The sequence below is a fragment of the Ostrinia nubilalis genome, chromosome 6 (genome assembly GCF_963855985.1).
Source record: "Ostrinia nubilalis chromosome 6, ilOstNubi1.1, whole genome shotgun sequence".
Taxonomy (NCBI): domain Eukaryota; kingdom Metazoa; phylum Arthropoda; class Insecta; order Lepidoptera; family Crambidae; genus Ostrinia; species Ostrinia nubilalis.
Window position 1 is genome coordinate 16,968,751 of NC_087093.1, and position 17,734 is coordinate 16,986,484.

The 17,734-nt window shown below is 36.2% G+C and overlaps 2 protein-coding genes and 1 long non-coding RNA gene across 3 annotated transcripts in view; 2 read left to right on the top strand and 1 right to left on the bottom strand.

The window, feature by feature from the left end:
* The first annotated feature begins 1,289 nt into the window (after nucleotides 1-1,289).
* The window catches only part of LOC135072848 (dynein axonemal heavy chain 2), a 94,332-nt gene continuing 77,887 nt past the window's right edge, over nucleotides 1,290-17,734 (top strand). The window contains 26 exon segments of the mRNA XM_063966889.1: nucleotides 1,290-1,475; nucleotides 1,625-2,053; nucleotides 2,133-2,414; nucleotides 2,488-3,082; nucleotides 3,162-3,366; nucleotides 3,449-3,586; nucleotides 3,699-3,845; nucleotides 4,009-4,131; nucleotides 4,222-4,316; nucleotides 4,407-4,482; nucleotides 4,575-4,700; nucleotides 9,345-9,443; nucleotides 9,530-9,769; nucleotides 9,883-9,997; nucleotides 10,069-10,317; nucleotides 10,545-10,741; nucleotides 10,832-10,993; nucleotides 11,105-11,377; nucleotides 11,455-11,630; nucleotides 12,782-12,949; nucleotides 13,031-13,198; nucleotides 13,312-13,537; nucleotides 13,623-13,742; nucleotides 13,816-13,949; nucleotides 14,022-14,292; nucleotides 16,984-17,127. Of these exon segments, the coding sequence (XP_063822959.1) occupies nucleotides 1,397-1,475; nucleotides 1,625-2,053; nucleotides 2,133-2,414; nucleotides 2,488-3,082; nucleotides 3,162-3,366; nucleotides 3,449-3,586; nucleotides 3,699-3,845; nucleotides 4,009-4,131; nucleotides 4,222-4,316; nucleotides 4,407-4,482; nucleotides 4,575-4,700; nucleotides 9,345-9,443; nucleotides 9,530-9,769; nucleotides 9,883-9,997; nucleotides 10,069-10,317; nucleotides 10,545-10,741; nucleotides 10,832-10,993; nucleotides 11,105-11,377; nucleotides 11,455-11,630; nucleotides 12,782-12,949; nucleotides 13,031-13,198; nucleotides 13,312-13,537; nucleotides 13,623-13,742; nucleotides 13,816-13,949; nucleotides 14,022-14,292; nucleotides 16,984-17,127 (5,037 nt within the window). The 5' untranslated portion in view covers nucleotides 1,290-1,396.
* LOC135072721 (DNA-dependent metalloprotease dvc-1) lies at nucleotides 4,881-8,061 on the bottom strand. The gene is made up of 3 exons (XM_063966747.1): nucleotides 7,797-8,061; nucleotides 7,301-7,535; nucleotides 4,881-6,712 (listed from the first exon to the last, which is right to left on the bottom strand). Exons 1-3 carry the CDS (start codon nucleotides 7,952-7,954, stop codon nucleotides 5,072-5,074), a joined length of 2,034 nt encoding a protein of 677 aa, XP_063822817.1. The 5' UTR covers nucleotides 7,955-8,061; the 3' UTR covers nucleotides 4,881-5,071.
* Nucleotides 15,123-16,025, top strand: LOC135072723 (uncharacterized). Its single transcript, XR_010257486.1, has 3 exons — nucleotides 15,123-15,269; nucleotides 15,384-15,641; nucleotides 15,829-16,025. It is a non-coding gene; the product is annotated as an uncharacterized LOC135072723 (long non-coding RNA).

Below are 17,734 nucleotides of genomic sequence, written 5' to 3' on the forward strand. Positions count from 1 at the left end.
AGCAGAAGATGATCATGCACAGCGAGACCACCAACTGGCTGATCAGTTTCACCGTCGCCAGTTGCTGCCTGCCATCCTTACTCACTCCTCGTTACCAAGGAGTCACGGTCGTTACCTTGTGCACGTGTTTCAGCAGCAGCATGACCCTCAGCGACGTGTTGTAGCAGAAGATGACCATGCACAGCGAGACCACGAGCTGTGCGATCAGCAGCCCGCGCAGCACCGCCGCCAGTTGCTGGCTGTCATCCTTACTGACTTCTCGTTACCAAGGGGTCACGGTCGTTACCTTGTGCACGTGTTTGAGCAGCAGCATGACCCTCAGCGACGTGTTGTAGCAGAAGATGACCATGCACAGCGAGACCACGAGCTGTGCGATCAGCAGCCCGCGCAGCACCGCTGCCAATTGCTGCCTGCCATCCTTACTGAACGCGAACACGCCCCACGCCATGGACCGACATCCTTTGAGGGCATGCTAGCTGCCTTCCTGCACAAGGATAGAAATCGACGAAAGCGTATCAAGCGTCTTCATAAACAATGAGGGTAGGTAGAGGAACTTGTAGACAACTCAATGAAGAAAAAAGGAAGGTAAAAGATCCTACCCCACAGATTTGGAAATCTGTGTCCTACCCCCAGCGGGATTCGAAACCGCAAACGCAACTTGCGTAGTTCATACACGAACTACCTGGTTAGGCAGACCGAAAATAGAATGAATGGTCTATATTGTACACCTGTGTAGGCTGTGTACAGCACCCAAAACTTTCAATCAGTGGAAACAACAAGTTGGAAGGTGAACACAATGTTTAGTATCGCTAGGAAGCAATCTCTTCCAGGCAACTCGAAGAAATTAAAATAAAATGGAGAAAGGCGGTGAAGACTCTCAAATAAATTAATTAAATATAATTAATAAAACACAACTTACCTTACATTACAATAACCTCACTGGAAAACGTAATCAAAACACGAATGACAAAGTCAAGTCGACATTGTCAGAACGACGCGGGTATCTATTTTTTAAATTGTCTTGAAAAAGTTCCCAATGCAAGTTTTAGATTTCCAAACTATTCCCAAAGTTGTGGTTGCTATGCGACGTTAAATCAAGATTTAACAAAACAGTCGTCAGTACAAAAAAAAAACACCTGCTTTAACACAGATATTTAATTTACTTGTGGCTGATTTTACAAAATATTTTTGTTATTTTAAAGAAACTCTTTTGTGAATTGTATTTAAAAAAGTAAAGTGTGTCAAAAACAAATGTCCCGTCAGTCTTTTGTTTTCCTTTGATAGGAAAACATTGGCTGTTATTTGTTGAAATATTTTAATTTAAATAACTTTGTCATAGAAGTTAACTAAGCATTAATTCAGTGTTAAGTGCGTGTTAGTTGTTAGTGCCGCCAAAATGGCGGAAGGCGGTGCAAAAAAGAGGGCCAAAGTCGCTTGGAGCGATGACCTGAGTCATGATTCAGAGGAAGAACGAGGTAATTTCTGACGTTTAAACACTGTAGACTAATATCAATAGAAAGTAGAAGTTGTTCGAAGTAATCAACTTCTTCCCGCCTTAAACAAGCATTAGCGAACAACGTTAACTCCTCAACTAATTTATTTATTTATTACTATTTCCCCACAGAACGGGAACGCCTAGCCCAACTCGAGCGGGAGCTCGCAGAGACCCCTGTCAAACCCACATATTCTCCCGAAGAGCTAGAGAAGCTGGTCGGCTTCATCATGAGGATGACCACTCTCTACGATCTCCGCGACGAGGACTGGAACGATGAGGCCAAGCAAGGCATAGAGGACTGGCTGATGGAGCCGCGAGCCCTCATCCTCTCAGTATACTTCAGAGGCGACAAACTCAAAGCCACCAGCGACATCCCTCTCACCCCAGTCTTTGACTTGACATACTTCATCAGGGCACCCGACTTCATCTTCAAGATAGAATCGTTCCACGACGATATTATTTTCGGCACATTCGTGGATTCTGTTGAATCCAACATTATACAGATATTGGAGTTCGTTTATGCTCCTTACTTTTTTGCTATCACTTCTTGGCCAGACAGTAAGTAACTATCAATCATCAACCAATGAAATTGCATAATCTAACCATAAAGTCTTAACCATCATGATCAAAATTTCAGGTGTGAAAAGTGAATTTTGCTCCCATATTCACACATTCCTCGCTAAACTAACCGACATGTATTACAAAATGTTGGGTTTGACTGTCCTCTACATACCGCGAGAAGGGCAGCAGCTGACATTCGAAAAGGCCAGTGCTGACCGTGAGCTGGTGAAGAGATTAGAAGGTGTAGTGGTCTACTGGACACACCAGATTAAATCCTGTCTGGAAGACCAAGCGTTCGTCGCTTCACAGGACGAATTGCTGTGTCCCAGCGATGAATATGACTTTTGGATTTACAGACGTCAGTTATTACCTATTAATACTTTATTAATAGCGGTTTCCATGGCGTGTTCTAATATTAACTACGTTTACAGATGAAAACTTGAGCGCATTGCGTCATCAACTGAAGAACCCGGCTGTAAGGCACATAACGAAAATTCTTGTCACCACACATTCAACTTTTATCCACCAGTTTCAATCTCTATGCGATGAAATAATTCAAAAGGTCAACGAAGCCACTTCCAACATTGAATTCCTTCAAGTGATAAAGCAACCTTGTGCTATTCTGGAATGCGTGGTAGATCCTGATGAAATTGCTAAACATATTCCACAAATTATCAATCTGTTTAGATTTATATGGATGGAATCACCTTACTATAATTCTGAAGCCCGCATCACAAATCTTTTCAAGGCGTTGAGCAACCAGATCATTATCCTCTGCAGAACATACATAAAGCTGGATGAGCTTTTCGATGGCGAGACGAAGAAAGCATTGGGAGAGTTCAGTAAATGTATCGATTGCTGCAAGAAATATCGAGAGATCTATGACGTCATGGCTGAAGCTCACAACGATATTAATCCGGGCAGTTGGGAATTAGATACTGGGTCGATCTTCAATTACATTGATTCGTTTGTGCAGCGATGTTTCGATATGCTGGATGTATGTAATTGCATGATCATATTTGGGCGGTGAGTTTGCGCAAGTTGTCCTAATATATTTATTTGTTTCTCAAAAGACGCTTTCATACCGAAATTTTCATTCTTGCAGCATTGATGAGCTGGAGAACATAAACAAGCCGATGTTTGGGGGTGCTCGCGGTGACCAATTTGAAGCAAAGTGCGACCAGATTGAGCACATGTTCTATGACGCTTTGGAAAACGTCAAGAGCGTGGCCTCCACGATTCTGGATGTCCAGGCACCTTCGTGGTATGACGACGTGTTGCAGTTCAGAACCGTTGTAAAGGATATTGAGGTAAATCTTAAGTACAAAGGATAAAAAAGAAATAGAAACACATAACCACATTGAATACATGCCTGAAATTTAACTTTTACAGACAATAATAGAGAACCTTGTGGAATCGGTCTTTGAAGGAGTAAATCACGTGGAAGAAGCCGTCATTGCTTTATACTCCTTAAGCAACTACTCCAAGAGAAAGAACTTGAAGCGCATTTTCAAACGAAAGACTGCTGAGGTCTGTTGCAGTAACCTACTACAATAAACCTCTTTGCTAATTTGAGATACTTTACGACGATACCCAAGTTCAGGTTGATTGAAATACAAAATCCAAACACACTTTGTTTTAGGTCTGGGCAATGTTCAGTGACGAAGTACAAGAGGCCAAAAAGGACATGGTGTCCACACGCAGTCAGCACCCAGCTGATCTGCCTTCCTTTTCGGGAAGAGCCGTAGTACTACGAATGAGGAAGAACAGGCTGGTGTATTTGAAGAAGGTAAGATTTCATGATTCATTCTGCTTTTGAATCAAATGTTACTTTTGGAGTGAAGAAACTATCCCTGCTACTTCAAATAGCAAAGTCACTTTCCGTTACAGTTTTGATTTTATCTTGTAAAAGAGTAAAGTTCGCCCCTAATTTCTAATTATATTCTCTCTAGATAATGACTGATGCATCAGTATGGTTGCTGCCGTGCAGCAATTCTGAGGATGTGATTATGCACGTCAACAGACTTATGGGAGCTATAGACGTCGCTATAAGAGAACTGTGGATTTCTTGGACGGTAAATACACTTTCCAGGACCAGTGTCACTGATTGGTATTTACTTATTTATTTGGCAGACTACTAACATTTTATTTCTTTTTACAATCAGCATAATTTGGACGAAAAATGTGGAGCAGGACTCAATAGAACACTGATGAGAAAAAGCGTCGAGAACCCAGGGTTAATGGAATGCAACATTGATGTGTAAGGAAAATCGAAGAAAATATTGTATGCATGCAATGCTTTTGTCAAAAATGATGATGTTGACACTAATTCATATTATGATAATTTTAGGAACATACTAGAACTAGGAAAGGAAGCAGCTCATTGGGAAAATCTAGGACTTGATATTCCTATGCATGCCTACGCGGTAAATAATTTCATGCTGATTAAATAACTCTTTGATAAAGATTTAGTAGAATTAGTTTTAAAAATTCACCATTATGATTATCTTTGAAATAGGTTTACGCAAAAATGAAGACTGTGCTTTATGTGTATGAAAGCGTATTAGCTGTTGTTAAAGGATACAACAAGATTCTGGACTCGCTTTCAGACGAAGAGCGGTTGTTATTCAAGCCTCTGACAACGGTAAGTTCTTATTTACTTATGAGACAAAATAAATTGGCATCTGATTTTAATAAGTATGAAGGTATTCCATCAAATGATTAGCTGTTATAGTTACATCTAGAGACCAGGACAGGTAAAATAAAAGCTTGAAGAAACATATTAAAAATATTCTCATTTTTATTCTAATATCACAATGCAGAATCATAACATAATTAACCATCAAAATTAAACTAATATTATAATTAAAATTATCATAATCAGTCATAATCAATCCTAATAAACAATAGTAAGATACAAATTATTATCGCTAATTAAAAAGATAGAAAGAAGGAAAGAAGACATATTGAAAAGAGTACTAGGTAGTAGCAAAAATTATATCTTTAGCCTTCCGCTCAACTTAAACAACTGTCCAAATGACTATTCATATCGGCCGATTCAATCATTTCTAAGCAACATGGACACGGTGTTTTTGTTCCTGTGGCATTAAAGGTCTGAGTCTCATCAAACATGTCATCTTCATCATCATCAATCACTATTGTGTTATTAGCGAAACTAGTCGAAGCTCCTGGTTCAGGTACAGTACTGTTATCACTAAAGAAAGCTAGGCATTCGTCCAAGTGTTCTGCCACTGGTTTATTTATCACCTTACCACAGCAAGGACACTTCTGTTCAGTCAATGCAGAAACTATATCTTTACTACATCCAGGCTCTATTTTAACAGCAGGAACTTTAATGGCACATCCAATGTCATCCAAGAAAGAAGGCAGGAAACCACAATCAACGTTTTTTGGTTCCTCTTTTACGACTACAAAATTATCCGACTTCCTAACGTGTTTATCGTAGTTCATTTTTTTAACAACAGCTTTAACTCTGTTGACATCATTCTGATCGAAACTGTTGACTGATGTATTGGCTACAGGAGATATTCGTGCGTTTGGTGTGCTGTTCACATTGTAAATGTTTGTTAAATCAACAGTTGCAGTTATTTCAGGTTTAATATCACCATTTTCTTCTTTGAACATTTTAAAGGGCGGAATTGGTGGCAACACTCCAACAATATCCTTGAGGTTTTTATTTATTGGTCCATTAGAACTTGAAGAGCCTGGAGTATCAATGACTTCTATATTATCCTTACTTAACTTTTCTATAACATCTCTGTTTAAGCATTCATCTATGTGCCTATTGATTTCATTGCTATCTACTTTGGTGTTGCAAATTGGACAGTCTACTAAATTCAGTTTCTTGGCAACTATTTTATTATCAGTCTCTGTTAATTTAAAATCTTGTCCATAAACATCTTTCAAGATTGATGTGGCAGCATTTTTGAAGTAATCGTCAATCTTCTTCACCTTTGCAGGGGGAGACCCAGTCTGAATTGCATCCGCTTTATGTTTATTTGGTCTCTTAGTCTCGAGATTCTGAATTTGAACATTATTGGCAGCAATTTTGCTACTTGCAAGAATTTTATCTTTTGGACTATTTGGTAATGTGGGCAACTGCTTGTTAGCCCAAATGTTCCTAACGGCCTCTGCTACATTTCCTGAGCTAGTTCTTTTCCTGCCACCATCAACAGTTTGACCCTTACCAACGAATACAAGTGGTGGTTTTGATAGAGGTGGCTTTGAAACTGGACTGTTTGGAATGCTTTTTTGAGTTACTACTAGTGTTTTTCCTCCATTAGATTTTGTTTTCACAGTTAGAGTATTGGGAACATTTTTTACTAAAGGTGTCAGAGGTCTCCTTACATCACCTGGTATATTATTATTGTTAACTGTTTGACTGTTGTTATTATTCATGTACTTCGTAATATCACCCATATTATTCGCTTTCTTTTCAGCAGCAGTCTTTTTGGTTTTCTTTTCAGGTTCTTTAATTTTCATGAATGTGCCTCCACAGGTTTTCTGATGGGATGCAAACCAGCAATCATTGGGTCCTGGCGCTCTGTTCTGTGATCGACGAACAACACCAAAATATGGTCTTCTAGTTTGACAGGGACCATTACATCTCCACCAATGAGTTAAATACAACTTCACCTGAAAAAATTATAAATCTTCAATTAGTAACAATTTTGGAATTCCATTAAGGCTGGGTGCACCATCATACTTTAACTTTGACAAACATCAAAAATCTGTCAAACTCCATACAAAAAACACCGGTTATCGTTAAAGTTACAGTCAAAGTTAGGTGATGCAACTCAGCCTAAGACTTTAAATGTTAAAGTGAAATGCAAAAAGTATTAGTGGAAAACAAAATAATGGAAATAAATAAAAGATACATACCAGTATTTTCTACATGCAGTATAATGATGTAAAAGTTGCTGTTAATGACCCCAAAAATTAGTATGAATTGCCCACAAGACTTGTTAGAAAACACTCACAACATAAAAAACAAAACAAAACTCAAGCAACAAATAATGTGCAAGACAACAAAAGTGGGTTAGTGGAAAAAATACAATTTGATTATGAAGTGCAAGAGAAATGTGCTACATTGACCTCTTGGATAACATTACAGTCAACACAGTAAAATAGTATGGATGCATAACATACAGCATTAAAAGTGCAAACAAGTTTTAAATCAAACAAATGCAGTGCATATTAGATAAATCAAATGGGATCACTTACTTCATCATGAAAGTCATGGTAGATGCTGATATTCAAACCAGCAGATTTGTTTATTCGGTGCATGTGAGCTTGAAAGTTTGGACCATGGCCGTCCCTTTCTCTGTCTCTGTTCGTGATGAACAGGTATGCGTGGATCATCTCGTGGAGAAGGGTCTCGATCAGGTCTTTACGAGGACGTAGCTTGAGCAGTGGTTCGCTTAAAGCTATGTCGCAGAGCCCACCTCTGCCTTCGTATCTGAAAGTGTAGAACAGAACAGTTATTGATAGCATAACAGTGATGATCTTTGAAATGTAGTAAGTCATCATGTTATAAACATAAAAACGATGATTAGCACTGGTCGGTCAGAGGGTAGTAGGAACACAAATTATAACGAGTGATCAAACACAAATGATACCTATCATTGAGCTGGAGCATACCACCATCTACAGCAACTTTTCAACTTATGGGTCAGAATGTATATGATTTAATTGCACTAGAAATAAATTTACAACTCACGAGCATATCCCAGCACAAGAATACATCCGCTTGCTCCATCGAACAACAGCCCTGCTGGCCAGTTTCGCCCAGAAGAACACTTTGTCGAAGTGTATGAACAAAGTGTGGACATTCGGCGTTGGGTCAATCAGTTCCAGTTCAGGGTCGCCCAAATTCATTTTTGTGTCCTCATTCAGATTGAAATTAAAATAATATGCATCAAATTAATATAAAAAGGCTATGTTGTTGTGTTTGGTTTGAAACTTTCGTGCTTTTCGAATCGTCAATCTTTTTTTTTTTTTTTTTAAACAGATTTAACGGCTTCGGATAGTATCCTTACGGCCAATTCTTTAGTGAGATATCGAATCGTCAATCGTTGCACTTTTGACACTGACAGTGACAGATTGTTGCTAAAGTTTTTTTCTTTACCTTTTTTTTGGAGGGGAGTAATGTAAATTAATCAAGTTATTTATAATATTATCACTTGATATTTTCAGCGTTATAATGTTTTGTGTATAGCCTGACCAGGAACATAAAAACCCTCGCCATGTTGCGGAAAACTAATGGTACTAATTTCTTTTAATGGCAACAGTAACTGAAAACTTCATTATAATGTCACCTTGCATGTCAGTTTATTGCTGTCATAGTGTAAACAAACTTTATTTTAAATGTGCGCAATTGATTTTGTGAATAAATTGCTAAAATCTTTTTATAGTCGTGAAAGAAAAGTGGTTCACAATGTGTTAAAGTATTTGTCGAAGAGAAATACTAAGGCCCAGTTTTTTGATTCGTAGTTAAAATAACCAATAGTTAAATTTGACAGATGTCAAGTGACAAGTGGTTAAATATCAGAAAAAAATGTTTTTCAAACAATGGTTAGTCTGACTTTTAGTACATTTTTTAACCATTAGTTTACAGTTTGTTAATATTTAACCATTAGTAGCAAAATTTAACAATTAGTTATTTTAACTATGAATCAAAAAACTGGGCCTAAGGGTTCGGACAATATTTTCATTGAATAATGTTTCCGACAAAGGTTGTCAAATTGACTGACATGTTTATCGTATAGTACAGTCAACTATGAAAATTAGCTGTGGTTTGTTTCAACTACCTATTTTAAAGTTTTTTGTCACTTTTTAAGTGTTGAATTTTATGGAATTGGGAAAGAAGTACCGAGTTTGAAGCGTTCTTAGCAGAATTGCAGTTGAATATTCAAGTTCTGAATTTTATTATTGATGAATAATAAAATAAATCCTACTAGCTCGATTGATGGTTTCATTTAATTTATTTAAACCAGGTTACCTATAATAATATTTTTTCGTTAATTTATGAAAATATCAAATTAGCCCGTAATTCTGAATCCTGATACATAAAGTTAGCCTATTAATTTAACACAGGTACGACTGTACTCAGTGTTGCACTATCAAATGCAATTGACGCGCCTCTATGCCAGGGTTTTTATGTTCCTGGTCAGGCTATAAATATTTTTTATAAAATGATTTTAATATTTTAAAAAAATATTAAAATCTTAATGTATTAATTAAAATGAATTTAATAAAATATTTCTAGGCATGTGAGAAAAAAGTGCAACCAGGAATAACAAAGTTAACATGGACTTCAACAATGTCTGATGCTTACATTGCTGATTGTGTCACACAAATAGGAGAAGTAAGTTTTTTACTATTACCTGTAGTTTATGTGAAGCTAAAAATTATAAACATTTGCCAATAAAAAAAACAATTATTTTTTTACAGTTACAAGATTTTTTGACGACATACAAGAATTGCAACGTTAATTTAGTTAAAATCATGGAAAAAATCTGTGACACACCATTAGCAGAGTTTGATATTTACAATGTCTTTGAGATATCGGTTCTAAGGGACAAAATACGTGTTATGGAAGCAGTAGCTACTGAAAAAATCTTGGAAATGTACAAAGAAATCATTACCTATCTTGTTATAGTGTATGAAGGCTTTGAATCGTTTATATCACAGGTGAGTATTAATTTCAAAGATAAGGAATAGGTAATACATGGAAAAATATTTACTGGCCTACTAAGATACTTAGTACTGTTGTAAAATAAAACTCTATTTTCAATTCTTTTTAGATGGCAGAACACTGGATAAAATATGTTCGACGATTTGACCGCTTGCTAGAAGATGCTTTGAGATTAGCTATAAAGGCCACTATGCAAAATATGTACAAATGTGTACACGGCGATGGTAAATATCTACCTTCTTATTTTACTTCATTAATACGGTGTGATCAGCAATAATTTTGATACTTGTTTTAGGTACAATGGCGCCATCACCTCTAATAAAAATGAATTTGTATTTAGTTGGAAAAGAGATAGTTTATCTTCCAAATAAAAATGAGATCTATGATACTTTTACGACTCTTTTGGAAGAAATTGTACACATCATGAGTACAATCCCAAGATTATTTGAAAAATTCGCACTACCAGCTGGAGGATTGAAAAGATTTATGGAAGTTATACAAACTGAGCCCGATTGCAATAAGCTGCAATCATTAATTGATGCTGGTGAGCATGTTTGTAATTAATTTAAAACTTTCTATCGCCAGTCACTGGCAATAGCTAAAGTATTGTCACTCGGATCAGTAGTGGCTTTGACGGTGGCACTAACTGGTGGAGCATTTAAATGATAAGAGTTATCGTACGTAGTTAAACTAACCAGATGGCGCTACTAGCAAGTTCTGTAATTAACAGTGACAATCATAATGATCATGAAATGTTTATTAAATTTACAGAGATCGATTATAATATTAATCTGGTTCATGAACATATTCGTATGTGGGATCCATACTCTCATATTTGGAAAGTAGATAAAGATGAGTACATGATAAAGTACCGCGAAGAAGGGCATACTGCTGCTGAATTTGATGCCTTAATAATAAATTATAGTGATTTAGCTAATACAGTGCAGATACAAGAAACTGTGAATCAGGTAAGAGGGATGTTTTGTTTTTTGGGACCAATCACAAACAAGACTAAATAGCGTGCAAAGTGCAAACTAACGTTAATATTTAAATTGCAGATTCATTTCATTACACTTAATTCAAGTGAGCTAAAAAAGTCGATAATAGCTCACTGTTTGGTGTGGCAGACGAAGCTTGGAGAACTCTTACGCAAAATCACTGAATCAGACATTGATGTTGTTTATGCATACGTTGAAAAAAGCAGTGAAGATGCAATGAAGGTATCTACTTCTATCTATCTATCTATCTAGATAGTTTGTGTACGGAATGGTTAATAGTTTATTAGTAGATTCGATGCTGAAAATTAAATCGGCATTGTATTTTTTTAATAGATGCCGGCTGACTTGAAGGAACTTTCATCTGCAATGGCTACTTATGAGCGACTAATGTCTGACATCAGTAGATTTGAACAAACTTTTCCTCCTATTACCGATAAGATGATGACTTTAGCTAAGTTTGAAGTGGAATTAAGTTCAGATATGAAAGAAAGGCATGAAAATATTCCAGTAATCTGGTCTGAATATTTGGTGCTTTTGGAAGAAGCTAAGAAAGCTCTGGAAATGAATAAAGATAAGTTTAAAGCTGAACTATTAGAGCAAGCTGAGGTATGTAGTGTAGCAAGTCAACTAATTATTTTTTAATTACTTCTGAAACCTGATCCTAAAAAACTTTCATCAATTAGGTGTTCAAAGAAGCTGCAAAAGATTTTTGTGAAGATTTCTATAAATCAGCACCTTGTAGCTCTGATGTCAGTGGCAAGGATGCTGTGGCACAACTGAAAGCATTTAGAGAACAGTTGAATGCACTGCGAGCACAAGAACAACAAATTCGCGATGGACTAGCTGTTTTTAACTTAACGTAATTTTATTTTTTCAAATTTCATGATTATTATTGTTGTTCTTAATAATTTGATTCATAGTTGCTTCTATCATTTAAAGGACATCATCCACGTTTCATATATTATTGGTCCAAAACCAAAAGTGCCGGCCTACAAAAAAAAGTGCTGTATTCAGACAGAATACGTCTGCCTTAGCATTTGTTACTATGGCACCAAAGCCGTAGCTCCACTGTGCGTCGAGTATTTGAGATCTAAAAGTCATCGACTATTCATACATTTTTTGTTCGAAATCAAAAGTGTCGGCCAATAAACAAAAAGTGCTGTATTCTGACAGAATACGTCCGCCTTAGCATTTGTTACTATGGCACCAAAGCTGTAGCACCACTATGCGTCGAGTATTTGAGATCTAAAATTCATCGACGATTCATACATTTTTTGTTCAAAATCAAAAGTGTCGGCCAATAAAAAAAGTGCTGTATTCTGACAGAATACGTCCGCCTTAGCAATTATAATTATGGCACCAAAGCTGTAGCACCACTGTGCGTCGAGTATTTGAGATCTAAAATTCATCAACGATTCATACATTTTTTGTTCAAAATCAAAAATGTTGGCCAATAAAAAAAAAGTGCTGTATTCTGACAGAATACGTCCGCATTAGCATTTGTTACTATGACACCAAAGCTGTAGCACCACTGTGCGTCGTAGTATTTGAGATCAAAGTCAGTCGTTTCATATATTTTTAGAACTCAAATACTACGATGCACAGTGGTGCTACAGCTTTGGTGCCATAGTAATAAATGCTAAGGCGGTCGTATTCTATCAGAATACAGCACTTTTATTTTTTGGCCGGCACTTTTGATTTTGGACCAAAATGGATGATGTCCTTTCATAACACTATGATTTTTTTCTTCATTACCCGTGGTATTACCTATTATACGTTTCATGTGGTTTACCTAGGTATTCCACAGTTGTTTTTTGTACGTATAAGGTCCATCCAGATATTCTATGAGTTCAATATAATCCATAAGATACACATTGTCACTTCTATGTGTTATCTCTCTTTCTGATTTCATGGTAGGTATTCATTCTACATTTCAAGCAGTGGTAAAAAAAATATGCTCAAAGTTCATTAGAAGCGTTCTGTAATTAATTCTATTTGCTAACTTTGTAGGACTCCAGTGAATCTGGATCTACAGAAAATGGAAAAGGAGCTGGAGAAGTTGGAAGAAGTTTGGGGCTTGGTATTCCAATGGGAGGATTCCTGGGAGAGATATAAAACACAAACTTTCTGGGAAATGGAGACAGATGAAATGGAGGAAAATGTTATGTTCTTGTTTAGGTAAATAAAAAAATTGGGGAAATGGAAATTACTACAGTATTGAAATTTTCATACATTTACATAACGAGGTTTGTTTTTTAGGAACTTTAATCGGCTTTCACGGCAGCTTAAGGATAAAGGCTGGGATATCATTGACACTACCAGAGTTAAGGTGGACGCCTTTAGAAGAACTTTGCCACTTATTGGTGATTTAAAAAATCCTTGCATGAGAGAACGTCATTGGGATAGAATTAAAACTTTAATGGGAGTGTGAGTGCTTTACCTAATTGTTTTTTTTTATTATCCATCAACCCTTCCCATCTCTTGATACGATCTTTTGATACTTTGACCGGGTGAATCATTTGCATAACTCTTTTACACAGAGAATTTGACCAAAATTCTGAAGATTTCAAGCTCGAGCTTATTATGCGTCTTAACTTCCAAGCCTATGCGGAAGATATTGCTGAAATATCAAATGCTGCTACTATGGAATTGAACATTGAGAATGGTCTCAAAGCTATTAGGGAAGTTTGGAGTAACACTACTTACGAAATGCAACACCACAGGGGCGATATGTATAAGATTAAAAACGTAGAAGACGTTATGCAGGTATTTTTTTGCGTAAATTTACAAATTAAAGTAGTTAAGGAAATAAAAGACAATGAATAACCCAATTTATGTTTTATGCACGTAGTTCCTCGAAGATCATCAAGTACAACTATCATCCATGAAGTCAACTAAGTATGTCGAGCCTTTTATAAAAGAGGTAGACTATTGGGAGAAATCCTTAGGATATGTTGCAGAATGCATTGAGGTGACTATAACGTGATTAAAGTATTTTTGTTTAATGCAGCATACATTTTAAATATTTAAATATAAAAATTTAGATTTCACTACAAGTACAACGACGATACCTCTACCTTGAAAGCATCTTCAGTGGCGAAGATATACGGAAACAGCTACCTAATGAAGTTAAAATATTTGACGCTTTGACCGATGATTGGACAGAAATTACTAGCAAGTAAGACAAGTTTTTTTAAACTGAAATAAATTGGATTTTTAAAAATGGTGTTCTGATAATTTTTATTTTCAGTATGTATGCTGGAAAAAATGCCATTGAAGCTTGTCTGTATAAACCTGCTCCATACGTATACAATAAATTGAACACAATGGTCGATAATCTCGATGGAATATTAAGAGCTTTGGAAAAATACCTTGAAACCAAAAGACAACTTTTTCCGAGATTTTACTTTATTTCTAACGATGACCTTCTAGAAATTCTAGGCAATTCTAAGAAGCCGCAACTAATTCAAGTTCATTTAAAAAAGCTTTTTGATAATGTAAATAAAATTAGGATTGATAAGGTATGTGGGCTTTAGTTCATTTCGTTTGTAACTACTTTCTCCCGAGTAATTTTTTTTTCGTTTTGAGCAAAATTTTCTTTAGAAATAAAGTTCCAGAAAATATTTTCACTCGTATCGTCAGTATGTATTGACTTTTCATTTTATGTGTGGTGGTTATTAACCACTGGTTAAGTACACAATGTGTAGTTTCTTTGATTATATTGATGGCCTCAACTCTTGTTGCGCGAGCTATTTTAAGAAATTAGTACGACATGAGCGCCATCTGTCAAAACCAAAAAATATTGCGTGACTGTCATCTAGTATTTTTGGTAAAATTAGACCAAACTCAAATTCCAAGGCTGGGGAATAAATAACCACGCCAGTGTTGCCAGAAGGTTACTTTTGTAACCTTTTAGGTTACTTTTGAACTGCTGTGGTTACTTTTAGGTTACACTAATGAAAAGGTTACTTTTAGGTGACTTTTCAGAAATTGTAGAATTAACTTTAAAGGTTTATTTAAAGGTTATTCAGTAAAAAATATTAATAGTGACAATTTAAAAATTATGTCATAAAGTGCATTTAAACTTGAATTTGATTTATTATTTGTTAAAAAAAATGAGTTTTAGCGAATGTTTCTCGATAATAAAACGCAAATCCATGAAACGTTTTTATACGACTGGTCACTTTTCGAATTTAGATGATCAATTGTATTCATTTTCCATCCATGAACAACCTTACACAATCATTGCTCCGCACCCCCCCCCCCCCCCGTATGAAGGTTACTTTTTTTTATGTTTCTGGTAGTTTCTGGTAATTTCTGACTAGACCCGACTGGCAACACTGAACCACGCAAAAAAAATATATTTCCGCGAAAAGTTCACATTTTTACGTGTGTTTGTTTGTAAAGTTTTTCAATTTATTGTATTTATGAATTATAAAAAGAAGCAATGAACCCGGAAGATATCGCTAATTGCCAGTTTGTACCTATCAGCTCAATAGTAAGTTAAAAACCTTTTGGTCAGTTCTAAGCTTATTTTTGAGGTTGTGAGAAATGGTTAAGTTGTGTTTTTAATTTGTTTTCTTGGTATTAATGGTAAATACTTTTGTTTTAGGAAAAAGCATTAAACTATGTTGAAAATGAAAAAGTTTTACGCTACAGCCTATGTAAGAGGGACCTTTTAAAATTGCAAACACACCACACTCAGGCTGTTAGAGCTTCTCTGAGAGAAAAGTTTTTGAAAAATGTGTACCACAAGGCGCTGCATCATGCTATTTATACGCACGACTGGAATAAACTTCTGTATTTCTTGAAACGGGCACCAATCTGGAAACAGGATACCCGTTTGCATGATATGCCACTCTATATCCGAGTAAGTATTTATACCTAGATATAATTGCTAATTATTAGCAAAAATTACAGCTAAAATTTTGACACTCAATGTAATTTTTGCCAACTTGTATCATCTCATATTGAAAACTTTATTTTTTGTAAAATTTTGTTGGATGAGTTGTAATGACAAGAATTGATCATGATTGTCTTTATTCATGCTTTTTCAGAGTCTCACCATCCTGCTAATGTATCACCCAAGTGCCAAAGCTCAAGACCTCCTCCGGACCTATTTCCACATGGTTTGCACTCGACGTTCGGAGCGTGAGAAGAAAGCGCTCATGAAAATTATACTTACACTGCCCGAGACAATTAGAGAACGATTGGGATTGAATAAGTTGCTTAGAAAAGACGATGATGATGATAATTAAAAGGACAATGACCAAAAGTGGTCCAAATGTCCACCACTAATGAGACCTAAATTGGCTTATAGTCCATTAAATAGAGATTAACTTTCAGTATGGGACGAAAAAAAAATAAGCTGTCAGTAAAAAGTTATGACCGTTTGAAAAATTGTAGTAGTTTACGCGCTAATCTCAGGAACTACTAGTCCGATTTGAAAAATTATTTCTGTTATGGATAGCCCATTTATCAAGGATGGTTTTAGGTTATATAACATCACCCTACAACCAATAGGGGCGGAGCAGCGACCACCCGACCATAATTCCAATATTGATGTCTTTCTTCTGAGCTTATTTTTTTTTCTTTTAGCGAGAATCTAACACGGCACACTAAGCGACATGACATAACATGCATAGATTAATCCAAAATGTGCGATGGATAGAATGATATCAAGAACATTTTTCGGATGAAAAGGTAAAAAACATGACTTTTCATTTAGTCATAACTTTTTACTGACAGCATATTTTTGATTGCGGTTTGGTTATAAGGAATCAGTATTTAGTAGACTATTTTACTAGATAGGTCTCGTTAGTGGTGGACATTTGGACCACACTCCATACATTTTTGGTCATTGTCCTTTACCTACTTATTTATTGGGACTGAAAATTGTTTAGTTTATTTTTATGTAAGAAGTGACTACATTTAAGTTTAATTTGTATTTTTTTAACTAAGCTGTGAATTTTGAATTAAGTTCTAGATATTAAGTAATTCTTGTGATGAATAAATTAATAATTTCTATGTTATGTTTGTATTGCTACAGATTTCTTGACAGTTTTCATTCTATGCAACAGTCTGAATGTACTAGTGCAAATTACCCATTTCAATATTAAAATCATTGTTAGGATAATATGTTTTAAAAGCCACTGAACATTTATTAATTTTTGTATTGTAACAATTTGGATAAGCTAACTCTCTCATTACAGAATGCCTTAGGCCTCCCTGTGGCGAAAGCCATGATGTCTGACGACGGGGAGTGTATTGAGTGGAAGTACAACCTGGTGCTGGATGGCCCGGCTGAAGTGTGGCTGCTAGGCCTGGAGCACCTCATGAGGGTGGTGCTCAGAGAGGTTAGCTCAGAGAATCTAGTAGTCACTAAAGCCTGGTCCGTGAGCACGTAGAATCCCGTCCAATGACCCCAAGCTGCTCATCCTTGTCGCTCGCACGTAATTATGTTGCTGTCGCGCTCGCACACTCACTGCGGGCGCGCGTCGCACAGTCGCGACAGCAATATAATTACGCGCGAGCGATAAGGATAGGTAGCTTGGGGTCATTGGACGGGATTCTACGTGCTCACGGACCAGGCTTTAACATAATAATTATTATTACTGACGGGATTGCTACCATGTACCTTAATTTTGAGTTTCTGATATTTCGCCACTGTGGCAAGTGCCATGGTCATAGAGTAACTAAAGTTTAAAATTAAGGTACATGGTAGCAATCCCGTCAGTAATAATAATATGTATGAAACAAGTTGTAGAGCTGAGAAAAGAAAACTTAAAAAATCCAGCTGGTAGTAGATTAGATGGCGAGTTAGTACTAGACTTGATAATGGAAAGCTGTGTGTCTACTAGTCATTATTTCATGCACAACTTGTGTCACTCAACATGATCTTTATTGATGCTATACATTATGCGGTAATATGAAGCTGCGTTGCGCGCCATCTGACGACGTTTC

What these genes read in the sequence shown, in the direction of transcription:
- LOC135072721 (XM_063966747.1), bottom strand. Translation starts at nt 7,954, where the DNA reads ATGAATTTGGGCGACCCTGAACTGGAACTGATTGACCCAACGCCGAAT. An exon ending in TCTTGTGCTGGGATATGCTC is followed by an intron (nt 7,536 to 7,796) that starts GTGAGTTGTAAA and finishes CTACACTTTCAG; the next exon opens with ATACGAAGGCAGAGGTGGGC. An exon ending in ACCATGACTTTCATGATGAA is followed by an intron (nt 6,713 to 7,300) that starts GTAAGTGATCCC and finishes TAATTTTTTCAG; the next exon opens with GTGAAGTTGTATTTAACTCA.